This window comes from Furipterus horrens, unplaced genomic scaffold (assembly GCF_987537825.1).
Source record: "Furipterus horrens unplaced genomic scaffold, mFurHor1.1.pri manual_scaffold_17, whole genome shotgun sequence".
Taxonomy (NCBI): Eukaryota; Metazoa; Chordata; class Mammalia; order Chiroptera; family Furipteridae; genus Furipterus; species Furipterus horrens.
Genome location: NW_028327187.1, coordinates 39376310 through 39393461, shown reverse-complemented (window position 1 = coordinate 39393461; position 17152 = coordinate 39376310). Strand labels below are relative to the sequence as shown.

General features: G+C 42.6%; 1 protein-coding gene across 8 annotated transcripts in view; it reads right to left on the bottom strand.

Moving 5' to 3' along the window:
* Positions 1 to 6967: 6967 nt before the first annotated feature.
* Positions 6968 to 17152, bottom strand: part of SEPTIN6 (septin 6) — a 73394-nt gene continuing 63209 nt past the window's right edge. The window contains exons 11-12 of one of the 8 annotated variants that reach the window (XM_090265251.1): positions 14993 to 15054; positions 6968 to 7988 (exon numbers count right to left, since the gene is read on the bottom strand). In XM_090265251.1, coding sequence (XP_090121377.1) covers positions 7753 to 7988; positions 14993 to 15054 — 298 coding nt within the window. In that variant the 3' untranslated portion in view covers positions 6968 to 7752. The other 7 variants (XM_090265253.1, XM_090265258.1, XM_090265252.1 and 4 more) reach the window with 7 other exon arrangements.

Genomic DNA, 17152 nt, shown 5'->3' with positions numbered 1-17152 from the left:
GTTTTTGAGCGGCACGACAGTGGGACCGTGTTCTTTGGTTGAGACTTAGGTTTGCAATGCATTTTACCCTTTTTCAGAAAATGTCAGCTCTCCGAGGCTCCTTTTCTTCACAGAATAGCTTGAAAAGCTATATGCGTTGTGCATCATTAGCTTTGTATTTTATTGTGAAAGCATAGGAAAGGTGAAATACTTGCAAAGAAAATCATCCACATCACCACTTCTCAAGTCAACCACTTTTATCGTACACACTCCATTCAAATTGCTGACAAATAGACACCACACTTACACGGTTCTGATCATGATTACAAGTGTTTATGCATTTTCTGTATCAATTTAAAACGTGAAAAATATTACAGAATACACAAGGGGGCCCCCAAAAGAGGCTTAAAAGCTGCACAGCAACAAATGGCAAAATTACCCTGTAAACTGACCTATCACGCCACCAGTGCTCCAGTCATTTCCTTCAATCCCTGTCTGCCAACCTGTTATTTTTTTTGAGGTTTTATTTATTGAGGGGGGGGCGAGGGGAGGGAGGAGAGAAACATCAATGTGTGGTTGCCTCTCCCGCGCCCCCAACTGGGGACCTGGCCCGCAACCCAGCCATGTGCCCTGACTGGGAATTAAACCACTGACCTTTCAGTTCGCAGGTTGGTGCTCAATCCACTGAGCCACACCAACCATGACTGCCAATTTGTGTTATTAAAGTAGTTAATCCGTGAGTGTCTGTCAGCCGAAGTTTACAGAGCCTATTTTGTGCTCAATATGGGGTGGGGAAAAAGTAGGTTTACAGTTGTTTGTATGGAAAATAATACAATAATAAATAATAATAGAATAAACTCTATTTCATATACAACTGTAAACCTTCTTTTGCTGAACCCTGTATAATAGAAAAAGGAAAAAGAAACTGGGTTTTCTCTGTTGTCCTAAAAGTGATTACAGTCTCAGTGGGGAGAAATAGTCCTGTATAAAATTCAATGCCCCACTGGCAGCAGGACCATTGGATGAGGTGGCTTTGACCCATTGCCCTGTTTAACTTTTTAATGATGTATTTTTTCATTATATGATGCATCTTATGTGTAGGGGTGTATTGGACTGAGAAGAACAGAAGGTAACATCACTTTTGCCCTGGCTGGTGTGGCTCAGTGGATTGGGCATCATTCCGCAAATCGAAGGGTTGCTAGTTTGATACTGGGTTTCATTACTGGTTGGGGCGTAAGCCTGGCTTGTGGGCTAGGTCCCCAGTTAGGGGTGTGGGAAGGGCAACCAATCAGTATATCTCTCCCTCTCTTTCTCCTTCCTTTCCACTTTCTCTAAAAAGAAATAAATTTAAAAAAATCACTTTCACACTGTTTCATAATGATTTATTTCCATGTCTGTCTTGCTCATTTTGTGGTGCAAGAGTCTTTGACTCTTGGCAGGCATTCATGTTGACTGAAGTAATGGCAGTCTTTGAGCCATCAAATCAAAACACTATACTAAGTAGGAAGCTTGGAGATCATAAGTTCAAGTCATCATTGTATGAGTGAGAAAATTAAGGCTAGAGAGGTGAAGTGACTTGCTGAAGACTGTAAAGACTATTTGTAGCAAAGCTGAAAACATAATCTAAGTCACTTGACTCCTCATCCAGTGCTTCCCCAGACATTTGCCATTGAAGTGTCCTGTTTTTTAAAATAATTTTTCTTCACAGCATGTATCACCTTTTGAACTTAAAAAAAAAAAGTTTCACTGCTCCCCTTACCCCTAGTGTCAGCTCCATGAGAACAAGGAACTCATCTGACTTGCTTTTAGTACCTACGTCTGGCTACTGTGAGCACTCCATAGATATTTTTTTAATTAAATGAATGAATGACTGAAGGAAGGCTCTTCACATTGTCCCAATCTTGTGAAATTCATTTTCTTGGAGCCTACATTTTAAGCTGATTTGTTATTTTACAGTTGGATTAATTTCAGCCTAAGCTGCCAGCTTTCATCAACAGCAGCATCACCATTAATACACGTTTCCTAGAAAAAGATGTGAGAAAATAAAAGATACATCCTCTCAGCTTGGATGAAAACTTGTTCATTTAGGAACAAGTAATTGCAATCTGACTTTTGAACTTGGTTTATAAAATAAAGGCAATGAAACTGACGTGAGAGGCCTTTTACTTTGGAACAGCCATAGCTGGACTCCATTTGTAACTCTCACTATGGAATACAGTTTCATCTCTAGAAAGCAAAACAATTTTTTTTCCATGATTAGCCATGACCTTATTTCGCTAGGAATCCTTCTGATCAAAAAAATCCTTCTGCCAACCTATCTCAGCCCATTCCCTTCTCAGTGAGCAGGAATTGCAACCACCAAGCAGAAGTACATTATTTGAGAAAATTGTCGATGATAGGTGCAGGAAGGAGTGATGATAAAGGCATCCATCGCGATCCTAAAACAACCCAGAAACCTCCTGTAGTCATCCACCCTCCTCCCCTCTGTCATCTTTGTTCTGAAACAGGCTCCTGCTGTCTTTACAGTACACTACATGGACACTCGCACACTGACAGCTCTAAGCTTCCCTCCCTGCCCTTTCCTATGGAGGTGTCAGTGAGTGATCAAAGGAGGAACACTTGGAGCCTTGCTAAGCACCACCCCCATAAACTATCCCAGATATTATTAGATCATCAAAGTTCTTGACCCAAACAGTCTGCCTTACAATATCCTCTTAAGGAAAGTTTACTAATAGATTAAAAGCAATAGCTAGGAGTTTTCACTGGCCAAATCTTGGTGATTCGAACACCGGAATTATTAAGGACAGTAAGGAACCATTGAAAATTAAAAAAAAACAAAAACATAAGTCCAGAATGACACTAAGTAGACAAATAATAAGGGAGAAGGGAGAGCCTTTACTTACAATAGAATATCATGTGCTGACTGGTAAATATGAAGGGAGCTCTGGAATTGGAAAATCAACATTTTGTAGATTGGTTGAGGCAAGAATTATCAATAGATGCTAAATCTAGGGGGAAATTATTGATGAGGAGTAAGATATTTGCATGGATTTATAGCTTCTCCCCACAGATTGTTTATTAGCAGCAAAAAGAACAAAGAAAAAATAAAAATAAAAAAAGTAATTAGATAGTGGAGCAATTGGGCAACACTTTGACCCAGAATGAGAACAATCTAATTTTTGAATGGGACTTCAAAAATATCAATGTCATAAAAGACAAAGAAAAGCTGTTCTAGATTAAAGGAAACTAAAAATACAGGACACAATGGGTGATCCTAGACCAAATTCCATATGGCAAGAAAAATGCTATGAAGCATATTATTCAATAGATTAAAGTAGTGTAACAATGTTAAATCTACTGAAGTTCACAACTATCTGTGGTTATGTAAGAGAATATCCTTATTTTTAGGAAACACTCAATTGAATATTAGGGGTAAAGGGCCATGATACATGTAAATTACCTTCAAATGGTTCAGAAAAAAATATATATATATATGGAGAGAGAGAGAACAAATGGTGATGAAGCAAATGGAGCAAAATGGTATCAGTTGATTAATCTGGGTCAAGAGTATGTGGGTATATTTTGAACTATTCTTGTAACTTCGACCCTGGCTGGTTTGGCTCAGTGGATTGAGCGTCGGCCTGCGAGCTAAGTGTCGCTGGTTCGATCTTCCAGTCAGGGCACATCAGAGAAGGAAAACTCTGACTCCAAAAAACCTCCACTGCCTTGCGGCATACCTCTTCAGGGGAAAGGCTAAGGGAGTAAACCCCGACAGAAAATCCGGAGCCGGAGTCCCTAAGGCGGTTTGACGTTGTAGTCAACACCGGCAACTCCTGCGGCGCACCTGAAGCCAAGCTGTATTGACTCCGTCTTTCCCTTGGACCCTTCAGCTGCGAAGAGAGGGCGGGTCTGCTGCATGGGCAACAGCAGACCCTCCATATCACCCTGCCCAGGCTCTGTAGCTTCAGCTTTACTGGAGAGGACACTCCAGCGTCATCGCAAGATGTCGATTCAACACGGGAGGAGACAGATACCGTGTCACTCCCGAGTCGGACTGCACAGCCATTCTCGGCGGTGCAGATAGACTCTTAAGAAGCTACACCATCGTCTCTCGAGACGGACGGCTACCGACGATTCTTGTAACTTAATTACAAAATTAAGTGCTAGTGAAGTGCAATAGTTCCCTACATTGGTGAAGAATCTCTATCTAGTTTCCTCTTAATCACTTTGTATTGTGTGTCCAGCGCTGTACTGGGCCCTTGGAAGTGCTATAAATGATGTTCTTACCCTTAGGAAGGTTAACATCTATTGAGAAGGGAAGTCCCTCAAACAGGAAGTGGATTATAAAAGTTCAACTAGGAAGTTCAAAAATGAAGAAGAGATCAGAATAGGTAGATGGGATCAAGAAAGGCTTCAATGAGAAAGTAGAGCCTGAGCTTCGAAGGCAGAACTTAAATCAGTAGAGGATATTTCAAAGTCAACAAATCATCTGTGTAACTCAGGGAGAGGCCTGCGCAGAGACTCAGTGTACTGGAAGGAAGACTGGGTATTAGTTAAGTATTGGAAAATAAGGTTGAGTAGTTAAAATGGGGCCAGTCTCTAAGTTCCTCAAAAGCAGTGTCTAATTAGATCTCATTCAAAATACTCCTGCAGCAGAGGGCACTGGGCCAAACCCATGGCAGGTTTTCAACATACCCTTACCATTTGATTCAACATACCCTTGCCATTTGATTCAACATACTCTTATCATTTGATTAAGAAATAACAATCTGATTAAGCCCAAAACCAAGATGAGGAGTTTGTCCCCAATCCTATACACAACAGATACATACATGATCTTATATAGGTACTGAGCCCTGAGCAGGGACTCTCTAAAGCTCAAGCAAAACAAGCTAAGAGGCAGTGGAGGACTTGGATGGACAGCAGTGGAAGGTAAGTCTATGTGGCAAAGCCACTGTGAGGAACTACTGTTCAAACGCACAACTGTTTGAAGGGGTACCCACATTTTAAAAGAATGGCCTTGCAAGAAAGCTGTCCTTTCATTAAGGGATGAAACTCCTGAAGTGGGCCATTTCAGATAGGAGCCCTGGTTGCTTGGCCTTTTTGAGGGTATCAGAGGCCCAGTCCTTTCCCTAGAAGTAGTTGGCATCTCACCTGCTCAGGGCCCCAGAAACAGGATCTCATTGACACAGCCCATGCCTCCCATCTATGTTCTAGCAAAACTGTGTGCAAATTTTAGCTCATCAAATCCACTCCCCATCCACCACAACTTGCATTAAAACTTCAGCCATTTGTCTTCATTTCTCATTTCTTTTGACCAGCCAGTACTTGACACCTTTAGTCTGATGATGCGTCAACAAGCGCTAAAATGCATTAGAGGTGGGGTAAGCAAACTATGGCCTGCAGACCAAAGCTGGTCCTACCACCTGTATTTGTATGACCCTTATACTAAGAATGGCTTCTACATTTTTTAATGATTGAAAACAATCAAAATAATAATTTGGGACATGTGAAAATGAAACTTAAGTGTGAATGTCAAAGTTCAGTGTCTGTAAATGAAGTTTTATTGGCACAGAGCCACGCTCATCCTATTACATATAGTATCTATTATTGCTTTTGTGCTATAGTAACAGTTGAATAGTTGCAAAGACGAGATGGCTTGCCAAGCCTAAAATATTAACCAGCTGGCATTTTACAGAAAAAGCTGACCCCTGGCCTAGAGCAATGATTCTCAACATGGGGCTATTTTGCCCTCCAGGGGGAACACTTGGCATTGTCAGGGACATTTTTAGTTGTCACAAATGGGGGTGGGACGGGGTGTTACTGACACCTAGTGGTTAGATGTGTTGTTAAGCATGCTACAATGTCCAGGTCCCTGCAACGAAGAACCATCTATCCTCAAATGTCAGTAGTGGTGAGGTGTAGAAACGGTGGATTAGAGGAACTTAAGATACTTCTAGTAAAGGGGAAACTCCATCCTTAATAAAGGGTACCGTTTATGGAACCACCCAGGTCTTTAATTTACACGAGCTTGTGTAGCCTTCAGAATCACTGCGCAAGAGAGTTCCTAATATTCTTTCAGACGGAGTTTTTAACACATTTTGCCCACAACGCACACGGCTAGCAAGGCTGTCTGGCGCCAGAGTCTGTATTTTTCCACCCCTCAGTGGCGCCACAGGCTAGTTTCACTAGGCTGCCACCTAGTGTGCAAGCTATGCAGATGCAGGCCAGTGTCGTTTCCTTCAGGCCTGGGTACCAAGAGGATACGGACCACTCTCCTGTCTCCAGCACCTGGCCATTCGGGAAATGAAGCCAAGGAAAAGAAATTCTACCTCTACCGCAAGCAGACTTATAAAAACTGACCACTCTCCCTCTTGCCCATTTTAATGCGGGGTGAGGGGGGCAAGGACAGGGACTTCCCTCCTTGATAGACCCAGGACACAAACTACTACTATCTTTACAATGCTTTTTGGCCTTGGTTGATGTGGCCCAGTGGATTGAGTGCCGACTGCAAACTGAAAGGTCATCGGCCAGGTCCCCTTGATGTTTCTCTCCCTCCCTTCCCCTCTAAGAGTAAGTAAATAAAACCTTAAAAAAAAAAAAAAAGAGTACCTTTTGAGTCACAAAGAACAGTCATTCATGAATTTTGGGGATGTTCACATCACGGGATTAAATTAAGAGAATATTGTTTTGTGGAATCTGACACTCCACTTCATCCATTATCCTAGATAACGAGCTCAAGAGATTGGTTACACCCCTGCTAATGAAGGAAAAGTGGGACTTCCTACTCCACCTCATCTCAACCCCATCCATGAGGATTTTGAGCTCAGATGAAGGAGGGGATACAACAGCCCACCTAGGAAGGTTGCATATGGGCTGATGGTGCCTCCCTGGGCCCCTTGTCATTCCCCTTGGAAGGCAGCCACCCACTCCTAAGAAAAACCGTGATGGGCCACATCATGTAATGATTTAAGATCAGATCACACAGTCATTGTGCATTTCTTTGAATTTTATTGAAAATTGACATGGACATTAGAAAGGTATCAAGCTCAACAGTGCTGGCTTTGGGATGTTTCTCCTGGTGAATGGAAGCCTGAGAGGGGCAGTGACTGGTCACACCTTTGAGCAAAAAGAACAAAGGAGAAGAAAGGAAAAACAAACATTCTGGAAAACATGCGAAGAGGCTCTCTCAAGACACACTGGACAGTGGGATGGTGATGGTGATAGGGGTAGACAGGAATGAGCACACTCACATGGTATTTTGATGCAAGTTAAACCAATGAATTTGAGGCAGTTATCAACATCAAAGCTCTCCAGCCAGATCCCAGGTCGATCAGAAACCTCTCGAACCCCCAACAAGCTTTAGAAGGTTGAATGGATTAATTTTTCTCACTAAACTTAAACCCCCTCTCATCTTTCCTTTCCCCACTGAGTGTAGGTGGATCCATTTTTGCCCTTGCTGGGGGTCTGCAGGCGGTCTGTGAATGCTGAAGAAGATACAAATGTTGCTTGACTTTCCCTTCCATATTCAGAAATGTTTAATAGTGGCTGTAGACAGTCAACCCACTGAACCAGAGAATTCGTGTTTAAAAACAAAAAACTCAACCAAAAACTTGTGAACAGCACTTCCACACCCACAGCTGAGGCCTCCTGCCCCAGTCACTTACACTTGGGTGAGTCGTCCTGTAGTTGTCTCTGTGGTTACATTTGGTCCATTCTCCACCTCTGACGGTTCTTTTCCTACCTTGTTAGGTTAGGACAAGACACTTCCATTTAAAATACCATGTAAGTCAGGAGAGAGCTTCTTGCCTGGACACAGGGACATATGAAACTTGCCAAGTGTGTAGTGTTTGTGTGTGTGTGCGCGGGCGCACGCGAGCGCACATGGTTTGGGGGGACAGGGAACTGGTTGGTTTCTGGCTTGAAACAATGTGGAACCCTAACTCTTCTATAATGGCAGTCTTCTCCTTTAGACTTAACGCAGCTGCTGAAGACAAGATTAAAAAAAGCTGGAGAGGGAGAGAGAGAGAAAGAAAACATGAAATTAGCCAAAGAAAAAGAACATTCAAAGTAAGACAGGGCGACCGGAGGGGGCAGTGTGAGGTAGAGTAGATTATATTTGCAGAAGACAGGTTAGAAATGGGGTCACTGATGGACCGTCACCACTGGGAAATATGCTGAGAAAGTTTTAAGAACACCACACACTGGTTTAAAGCTTCTTGTTTTAATTAAAAACAAGCACATATTAACAGCCACATGGGAATGCCAGATGATTAAAACAGGAAACAAAAACAAAAGTGATCTGCACTGTAGTTAGGGAAAGCAAACTTCTTGGCTTAAGAGAAACTAGGTGTGTGTGTGTGTGTGTGTGGTGTGTATACATGTGGGGATTTTTTAGGAAAGCCATTCCATTCCAGTCTGGAAAAAGGAAAGCACAAACCATTTCTAATGACTGGTTTTGTTTCCCCAGAAGTAAACAAAGTAGTTAGAGTATGTTTTTTAAAAATAGCAACAACTGTACTCATTAGAAAGCCTTTTCACTGAAGGGAAAAACAAACAACTTTCTGTCTACAGTGAGAAAACTACCATTAACCAATGTCACCCTGATAATAGATTTAATACAATAAAAAAAGAAAGAAAACTACCCAATAACATAACACTTTTAATTCTTTTCCATAGTGTGGATCAACTTCATAAAAGCCTTATGCTCACTCACAGGTTAGATTTTCATTTACCAAACTTTCCAGATTATAAGGATCAACTAGGGCACCTGTTAAACAAATGTGTGCCTGAGCCCCATTCCAGACTTGCAGGAAAGCTGACCAGCTAACAGGTGCTGCTGACCCTCACTGTCAGCAGAAGCACTCAGTCCAGGAGCTAGTCTGGAGTCTTTTGCTTTGCCTGCTCTTACCCACTCATCCTTGTATATTTTTCTATGGGGAAAAAAAAACCTCAAAGACCCTCTAGTACTGACTCTTCAGGTTCTCTGAGCATCAAAAGACCTTGTCTACAGGAGCGCACACAAGATTGAATCTGTTTATGAAATGGATCAGGAGCCAGGAGACACTGAGTTTCGACTGGCTTCTGCCACAAAACAGCACTGGGACTTCTGGCAAGTCCTTTCACTTCTCTGGGCCTCAATTTTCTTTTACGAAAAAAAGTGGATCATGCCTGTCTTGCAGATTAAAATTTCTCCCTTAATACAAAAGTCCTGCCTAGTCTCTGAAGGTTTCTCAAAGGCAGTGTGGCTCTAAAACTTTCAAAGTTTTCAGAGCTCCTTAAGCCTCAAATAGTTGTAAACAAATGCAAATGAGGGGACTCTATTTGTGATGCAAATAATTACCCAGGAGGGAAAAGACCAGTTGGTTGTTTTAAGTTTGGGATTCGTGGGAAGCAGCTGTGAAACTGGACCTGGAAACATCAAAGCTGCAAATAAGATGCTTTTCCCCAGAGACTTGACAGCCCTAACTTAGCATCTCTCTGACCTGCTGGATGAGTATCCAAGTTCGTTTAAAAAAAAAAAAAAACCTGCCAGGCATAGGGTTTGCTAAAATGCTTCACTATGAGACTTGGATTTTTCAACAAACTAGCTTAAGCTTTGGCAGCAACCCCTTCATACTTGCCTCTGGCCACTAACAAATCAGCAACTCACCAAACGATAGGTATCAAAACTGCACTCTCGCTTTATCAACAAGAAAAGATCAAGAGCGTGCATGTTTGGATTTCTTTTTTTTCTACTTTTCACGCCCTATTATTATCTATTATTGAAGAGAGAAACTCTCTTCCCATTCTCAATACTTCAAAAAGGCCCGAATATTTGGCATAGCCTTGATAGACTGTGTTTTGAGAGAAAGTAACAACAACAACAAAAATTGAAAAATAAAAAAGAAGAGCTTCATGGTCAGTGCCAGTGAGACTGGGAAACAGAACTCAAAAGTGGTGGGGTTTGACATGGAAGTACATGGCAGGGGCAGGGACCCAGCTTCCTGGCACCCTGAACAAAAGCTGTCAGTTAGAAAAAGAACCTTGGCTTAAAAGGCTAAGTGGAGTCCAGTCCAGCTGTAGCGGGGGATACTATTCAGTACACAGCCATGGGTTACTGCAAAGGAAGGGCAGAGAAAGGGCGTGTTAGCCACATATTATTGCCAGTTTACCTCCAGCTCTAACTCTCTCACTGGCCAAACACCAAAGGCCATTGTGCCTCGCAATGGAGGGCTCTCTACTTCAAAATGTTTCCCAAAGCCATTATTGGATAGCCCCCATTATCAAAATTAGGACTGGAATATTTATAAAACAGCAAATCCTTAGACTCGAGATAAAGTTAGGGACCTTCTGAGGAATAACACTCCTCCTCTCCAGTTGATAATCTCACCTCTTCTTATTGGGAGGGCACATGCAAAATACAGATTAAAACTCATCATCACATTGTCCAAATGGATAGACTGGAAGACTCATCAGAGCAAAACTGGAAACACTGGTTCTCTGACCACTCCCACTGGCCGTTTATGACATGGAGTTATTATACCTGCTACTGACCCTTCTTCCCTTGGGGGATGGTGTCTCGGAGCCCTGAGGGAGATTACAGAGGAGATGCCGAGGCCGAGACACCTCAGAAGAATTCCTTAAACCTATCATTCAAGACACTAGGCTGGTAATAACATTCAGGTTTATTTCCCCTTCTGCATCTGTGGGGTGCCCAGAATTACAAAGAGGAAATTTATGCTATTTTCTTCAACAGTCATGCTTTCTGGGAAGGGCTTGTTATAGATAAGCATATTCTCGATTTTATACACGGCTTGAGTACAGTCACTTTGAGTGAATCAAACCTGGAAAGGGTTGGGCTGAGAGGCCTAAAGGAAAAGGCTCAAAAGGGATCTCCTCCTGGAGACCTCTAAGAAGGAGCTGTGGCTGTTGGGAGGTGGCGGGTGCTCAGGGAAGTCCAGTGACTAGGGACCAAGGGGAAAAGCCTCGTTGACTGGTGCTTACCCAGCCACAGTGGATGCAAATACCTCAGGGAAGTGAGCAGCCATCAGAGTTCGGACAAGGAAAGTGGGGATGGGACCCCTGAACATGTTACAGTCTGGCAAAGATGGAGACGGGGAACGGCTGACTAGAAGCACTAGGAGGGGAAGTGGGATGCATGGTGCCTCTCTAAGCCACATGACTGCTGGCTTCTTGCAGAGGCCAGACACCATCCTCAGACTCTCAGGCTCCTAGAAACTTTGGCAGTAAGAGAGTGAGGGGTACAAGTTGTGTGCCCCCACTCCTGTTAAGGGGTAATTAATGAAAGGGAGGCCCAGGTCTGTTGTGCAGGAAAAGGGTGTCTACCGGAAGCCCAAACTGAAAACAAAAAGAGAAGTTGGGTTAATGAATGGATGGATTAATGTATAAAAAACAGGTTAGTAGAAAACTGTTGTCACAATGACCAATGGATAAATTAGAATATATAGCTATGTTAGATGGTCTTAAGGTCCTGCATTGCATTGGCTCCTAGGAACATGCTTTCTCATTTGTGACAGCAGTAGTGGTATTAACTAGCAAAATAATTATCAACAGTCTCAAGAATACTCTCTCTTCTTAATAACCAGGTCCTGACTAATGCCTCCCTCCTACCCCATCCCGACACCTTGTGCAAGAATACTTTCAGCAAACCTTCGTGTGGTTTCAGGCCACTAGACAGAGCACCAGGCTCTCAGCTATTGATTGCCTTGTCCCTTAACGAAACAGACGAGGTTGAGGTTTCACCTCAGGTAGCATTTGGAGCACTGCCCATCAGCTAAATAGGTACCCTGGGGCAAGAGCAGCCCTAATCAGCTAAGTAGTACCCAGGGGCAATAACTGTTTGTGAAGTGTCTGATTCACACCACTTACCTGAAAACCTGAACTATGGAAATCTATTACTGGTTTGTGTTCACATGGCACTTTGACCTTTTTTTCTCATTTATACTTCTTCCTTGTGACATAAACAAGGGCAAGCAGTATCCTTCCCCACTTGATATATGAGGAGATTGAGAAACACAGGGAAATCAACTGTCTTGCCCAGATCACAAAGAAAAAGACACGACCAGAATCAGAGCCTGAATCCCTTGGCTGTTTAATCATACCGCAGTGTCCCTGACAATGCCTTGGCTGTGGACCTAAGCCCTTGTTTATTACCTGAAGAATACATTTATCTCATTAAGTAAAGACTATTAGATATTTGGGAGGGATAGTTAAAAGCATATGCATATGTGAGTATGTTTGAACAGCCACTTCCTCAGAGTGCATACATCCATACACTTATACACACACATATATGGGAATGGCAATTTATACCAAGAACAGGAGTTCAACATTCTGGTTCCAATTCTGCCACTGACTCACTGTATGAGCCTTGGTTAAGTGTCTTAAATTCCCCACTTCTCCATGTACTTATCTTGTCAGTTGAAGATTATTCCTTCCCTACCTCACAGGACTGTTGTAAGGTGAAAGTGAGGCACCATATGGAAAGACACTTTGAAAAGTATTAGAATGTTATATGAATGCTCATCTCGTATTTTATTTTTTTGTCTGTTTGCTAAAGGAAGGGAAACCTAAACAACACCGCAATAGTCTATGTTCTGGGCTTCACAGGAAGGCTGACATATTTTGATACTTGTACACTGTTCCATATACTGTGTACGCCCCAAGAGTTGAAGGCCATTAACCACTGAGACATAGTATCTACAGCTGTGTACAGGGCACAGAAGAATGATTTGTCTTACAGTTTCAGACAGCTACAAGTAGTGTCTCAAGCAATTTCAAGACCAGTAAGGAAGAGTAAGCCTCACTCTAGCTAATGAGAGGTGGCCTTTGTGATCTACCCCAGGAATGAGGGCTTTGGGGAGGAGACAGGCTGCCTTTGCTGCTTTTGGGTCCCAGAGAGCCAAGGCCTCTGTCCCCTATTTGGTTTGGAACTGCTTTTTTGGTCTTCTAGGGAGAAGCCCACCAGGAAAAATCAACCTACTTGGGTTGAGGTTGGCTGTTCCCGCTGTTTGCTAATTGCCTCTCACTTATAAAGTAAGGCTTTAATTATAGGTTTGCCAGAATTCATTTTAGTAATGGCCACTAACAATGATTCACTCAGGGAAACGTGAACCAAATGGTGTCAAGCCACATTAATTCAGTTTCATTAACTGAGACCTGACTCACCAGAGTACATCTTTTCCACTCTCCTCATTGAAAATGGGGGAACAAAGAGGATACACATGGACTTTGCTGCTATAGGCACTTCTATGGACACTTTGCAAAGTGCTGGGACCACAGCAGAGGACAGACACTCTAGGAAGTGATAGTCTTCCTGAATGGAAATCTGCTGTTTAATTCCAGTCAACTAACAGGGGCTCTAAAGGCTTGCCAGTGAGCTAGACAATAAATCTTTCACTGTTCTTTTCGGGTTGTTTCCTTTGGCCCAATTTCATGGGCCTTATGTTTCAGATGCCTCTATGGACTTCCTCTTTGGGACCTGATTGAAAATGGGATGTTTTGCCAGCTGCCCAAAGTCCCCAGTACAACAGCTGCAGCTATCAGTTTGGTGATGAACAGCAGCTCTCCATTTAAATCATAAACTGCATTGGTGAGAGGGGAGAAGCCCTCAATATTTTATATTCCCTGATCCAAACAAACCAAATGTGAAGGCATTTATGAGACAGGTGGGGTATTCTGAGCACTGACTAGGAATTTTATGTTAATGGATTGTTAATTTTGTAGGTATGATAATGGTGGCATTGTGGTTATAGTTTTTTTAGAGTCATTACCGCTTAAAGATGCATGCTAATGTATTTACAGATGAAATAATGTGAGGTTTGCTTTATAATAATCCAGCAGGTTTCGGGTACTAGATGAAACAGAATTAGCCCTGTGGTGACAGTTGTTCGGGGACTGGGTTGTGGGTAACAGGGGCTTCACTCTGCTATCCTCTCTCTCCTTTTGTTCCTGTTTGAAAATTTCTCTGGTAAAGTTTAACCCTTTGAGTGCCATGAGTAATTAGAAATTTGGATCAAGATGAGAAAAAGTTATATCAATATATAACCTGAGGTACAAAAAAAGAGAACAAAACATAAAATATGAATTATTCCATTGTTATTGACATTTATAGCCATTGAAAAAAGAGTTGTTGGGAGCAACGCTGGCACTTTGGGGAAAATTTGTCAGCGTTGCTCACAGTGACATTGACACACAAAAGGTTAAGAAATAGTAATAAGTTTAATTGTGTTAAATTGAACATATTTATGTTCCCTCTCTATCTACTACCTGAGTCTAGTAGAACAGGTGCTTAATCATTGCTATAATCAACCTATAAATTACGTGATGCCAGGGACTGCTTCATCCTCTTCTATAGATACAACACATAGCCCTAAGGAACCGTCTCACCAAAGGTAGGTGTTCATGAAACTCGTACTTGTAGAATTAAATGTAAGGAACTCGATAATATCTGAGAGCTCTTAAGTCTCTTCCACTTTCACTATGGTTTTGGGGGGTTACAGAGCCAAAGGAAATTTGAGAACTTGAACCTTTTAGATAAGAAATTGCCACCAGAGGGAAACACAGAAGCAAGTTTCTATTAGCTCAGATCATTCCGAAACCTAGGGGGCAATGCCACTGTGACAACTGCAGGACAGGGCTGCTAAACCCTGCAATTTCCCTCCTCATTGCAGTCTACTTAATTTTGAGAGTAATGATTAAGACTCTTTAAGGAAAAAAAAATGACCAAAACTGAACCTCAAATATCGATCCACTTATGCTACCCAGCTTTTCTAGCAGCAGAAGTCTGAAAACACCCCACTTTTAATCAGGCAGGCAGACCAAACATTCCACATGTACATGTGAAACCACACCAGATGACTTTTTAATATTCTAAGTCACAATAGGAAACCAGTAAGGACAATGAAGCAGCTTCTTTTATGATTAGATATGTGTGTTGAGAGGGGGTGGGATTTGAGGAGATGTGTTCCAGAAGCCACCACCAGTTCTATTTAGAGTCAATAAAGCTTACCAGGACCCTGGGTCTCATGCAGCATGCAGCAAACAGCAGAGTTAACTGTAAAACAGTAAGAGCTGATGAAGATGGAGTGAGCTTGAGGAGAAATCAAATATTACGAGTTCACACAAACAATGAAGAATTAGAGGTCAAAAGAGGTTAGGAGGAGTAGGAGGTGACGTAGGGGAGGGTGGGCTGGTAGGGATCCCTGAAACATGGGTACTCTTTCTTAACCTCTTTAAGGCAGCCAAAGGAAATTCTAAATATGTGACTCAGTTACATCCAACCACCATCTCTTAACCGGAAGTGCCACAATCACAACTACTACCCTATTATCCCACCTACCACCATCATCACGATAGGACCAGAGTGACACACATCTCATAATGAGTCTTTCAGAAGTTAGCTAACTGTTTATGGAATTATATAAGAAGCCCAGGTCTGGGGCCACTTACACATCTGTAAGTAAGAAAGAGGACAAGTCTACTTTGTCAGGTCCTTATTCCTAATATGAAGTGCCACCAGGAAAAGTGTTACTATCACCAGCTCCGAGTATTCCTGGAGACTGTAGAGAGGGTCTTCTGCCTGTGGCTGGTGGGGCTGGTGGTAGTGGGGGGAGGGTGTCAAATAATTTGAGGCAATTGGGGAAAAACCTGGTCTGGAAGGAACTTCCACTAACATAGGAATAGAGAATATTTATAGTTTAGTGTCTGCCAGTGGGATCTGAACAAATGAATCTTCTAATTCCTGCAAGCAGGCTGTGAAACTACCCCAGGGATTGAGTTAACAAATACCACAGGGCTATGAAGGCAGCATGTTAGAGCTGGAAGACAAATTTAGACTTTTCTGATCTTAAAAATAGGGATCCATGCCTGCTGCCACAACTAAGACACCATGACAGATCAGTTAATATACAGTGTTTCCAAAGAGGCATTTTTCCTGGCTAGTTGAACTTTATCCATCAGGCAATGCCAAAAAGAGTTCATTAGTCAGTGAATTTGACATATATTGTTATGGTTCAGTAACAAAAATGTCTAGACTAATTGGTGAAAATGTTCAAATTCTACTTTTGAATAACGAATAATCAGATTGCAAAACTAAGGGCCTTCAAATATAAAATATTTTAATACTGTGCAAAAGTCACTGTTTTTAATCCTAAGTGATAAGCCAGGCACAGAGGAAAGGAAGCTGCTTCCTTATTTTGGCAAATATCCAATCGTTGAGTCAGGAACAAATGGCTAAGAACAGAGGGCAATGACCATGGGCATCTTTCAGATCTCCAGGCCACTTTAATAAGGACATTGCCTAACACTTCATCTGAGGGCTTCCTGAGTCTCCCTGCACAACTGCAGAGCACAAGGGACCATTGATGTTCTATAGGTCCAATCAGAAATGTTTTTCTCTTCTCTGGTTCTGGGATGAGGAATGGGTTAGGTCAGGATAATTAGCCCACATGGTGATCAGGAGCTCATGCTATCCTGCCTTACCAAACACCATGGGAGAGAGACAGATTATAAAACCATTCCCTGGGTTGAGGATGGGGCACCCATAGTATATACCAGCAGCATCTGAGGGCTCCCCATCAAGTTCACAGGACCCCAGGCCATGAGCAACTAGCAGTTGAGAGGATGTGCTGTAAAGCAGTGAGAAATTGGAACTGGGCTACAGCCTTCAGCAGCAGCAGTGGAACTCTGCTGGCTACAGCTAGTGAGAAGTGAGGCAGAGAGAAGGTTGGCCTACAGGCAGCACCTCAGGTAACAGGACAAGCAAACAGGCCTGTAAGCCCAATCGGCTCCAACCTCTCTGGGAGAAAGAGCATGCCCAGAAGCCTCTGCGAAGACTCTCCCACTACCCTCTATCTGCCCTTCTTTTTATTCATCTCTTTCTTGTAACTTTGCAGCACTTATTATTTCCTCTCTTCTTTCTATTTTCTCACATTCTTTTTGCTTTCCCTTTCCTTTCTCTCCTTCTGTTCCTGAGTTTGCAGGACTTTCCTAAGCAGCCCAAACAGAAGGCCTGGGCTTCTGGAACTTCTCAGTTCCCCAAATTCAGGGAATTCGAAGGTCCTGTGGGGACACTAAGACCAGTTATAGGGACCCAAGCTGGTCTGAGCCCACAACTCACCTCTGCTCACCATCCCTCAGGCCCCCTCAGCCTCCAGGTTCTACCATGAGG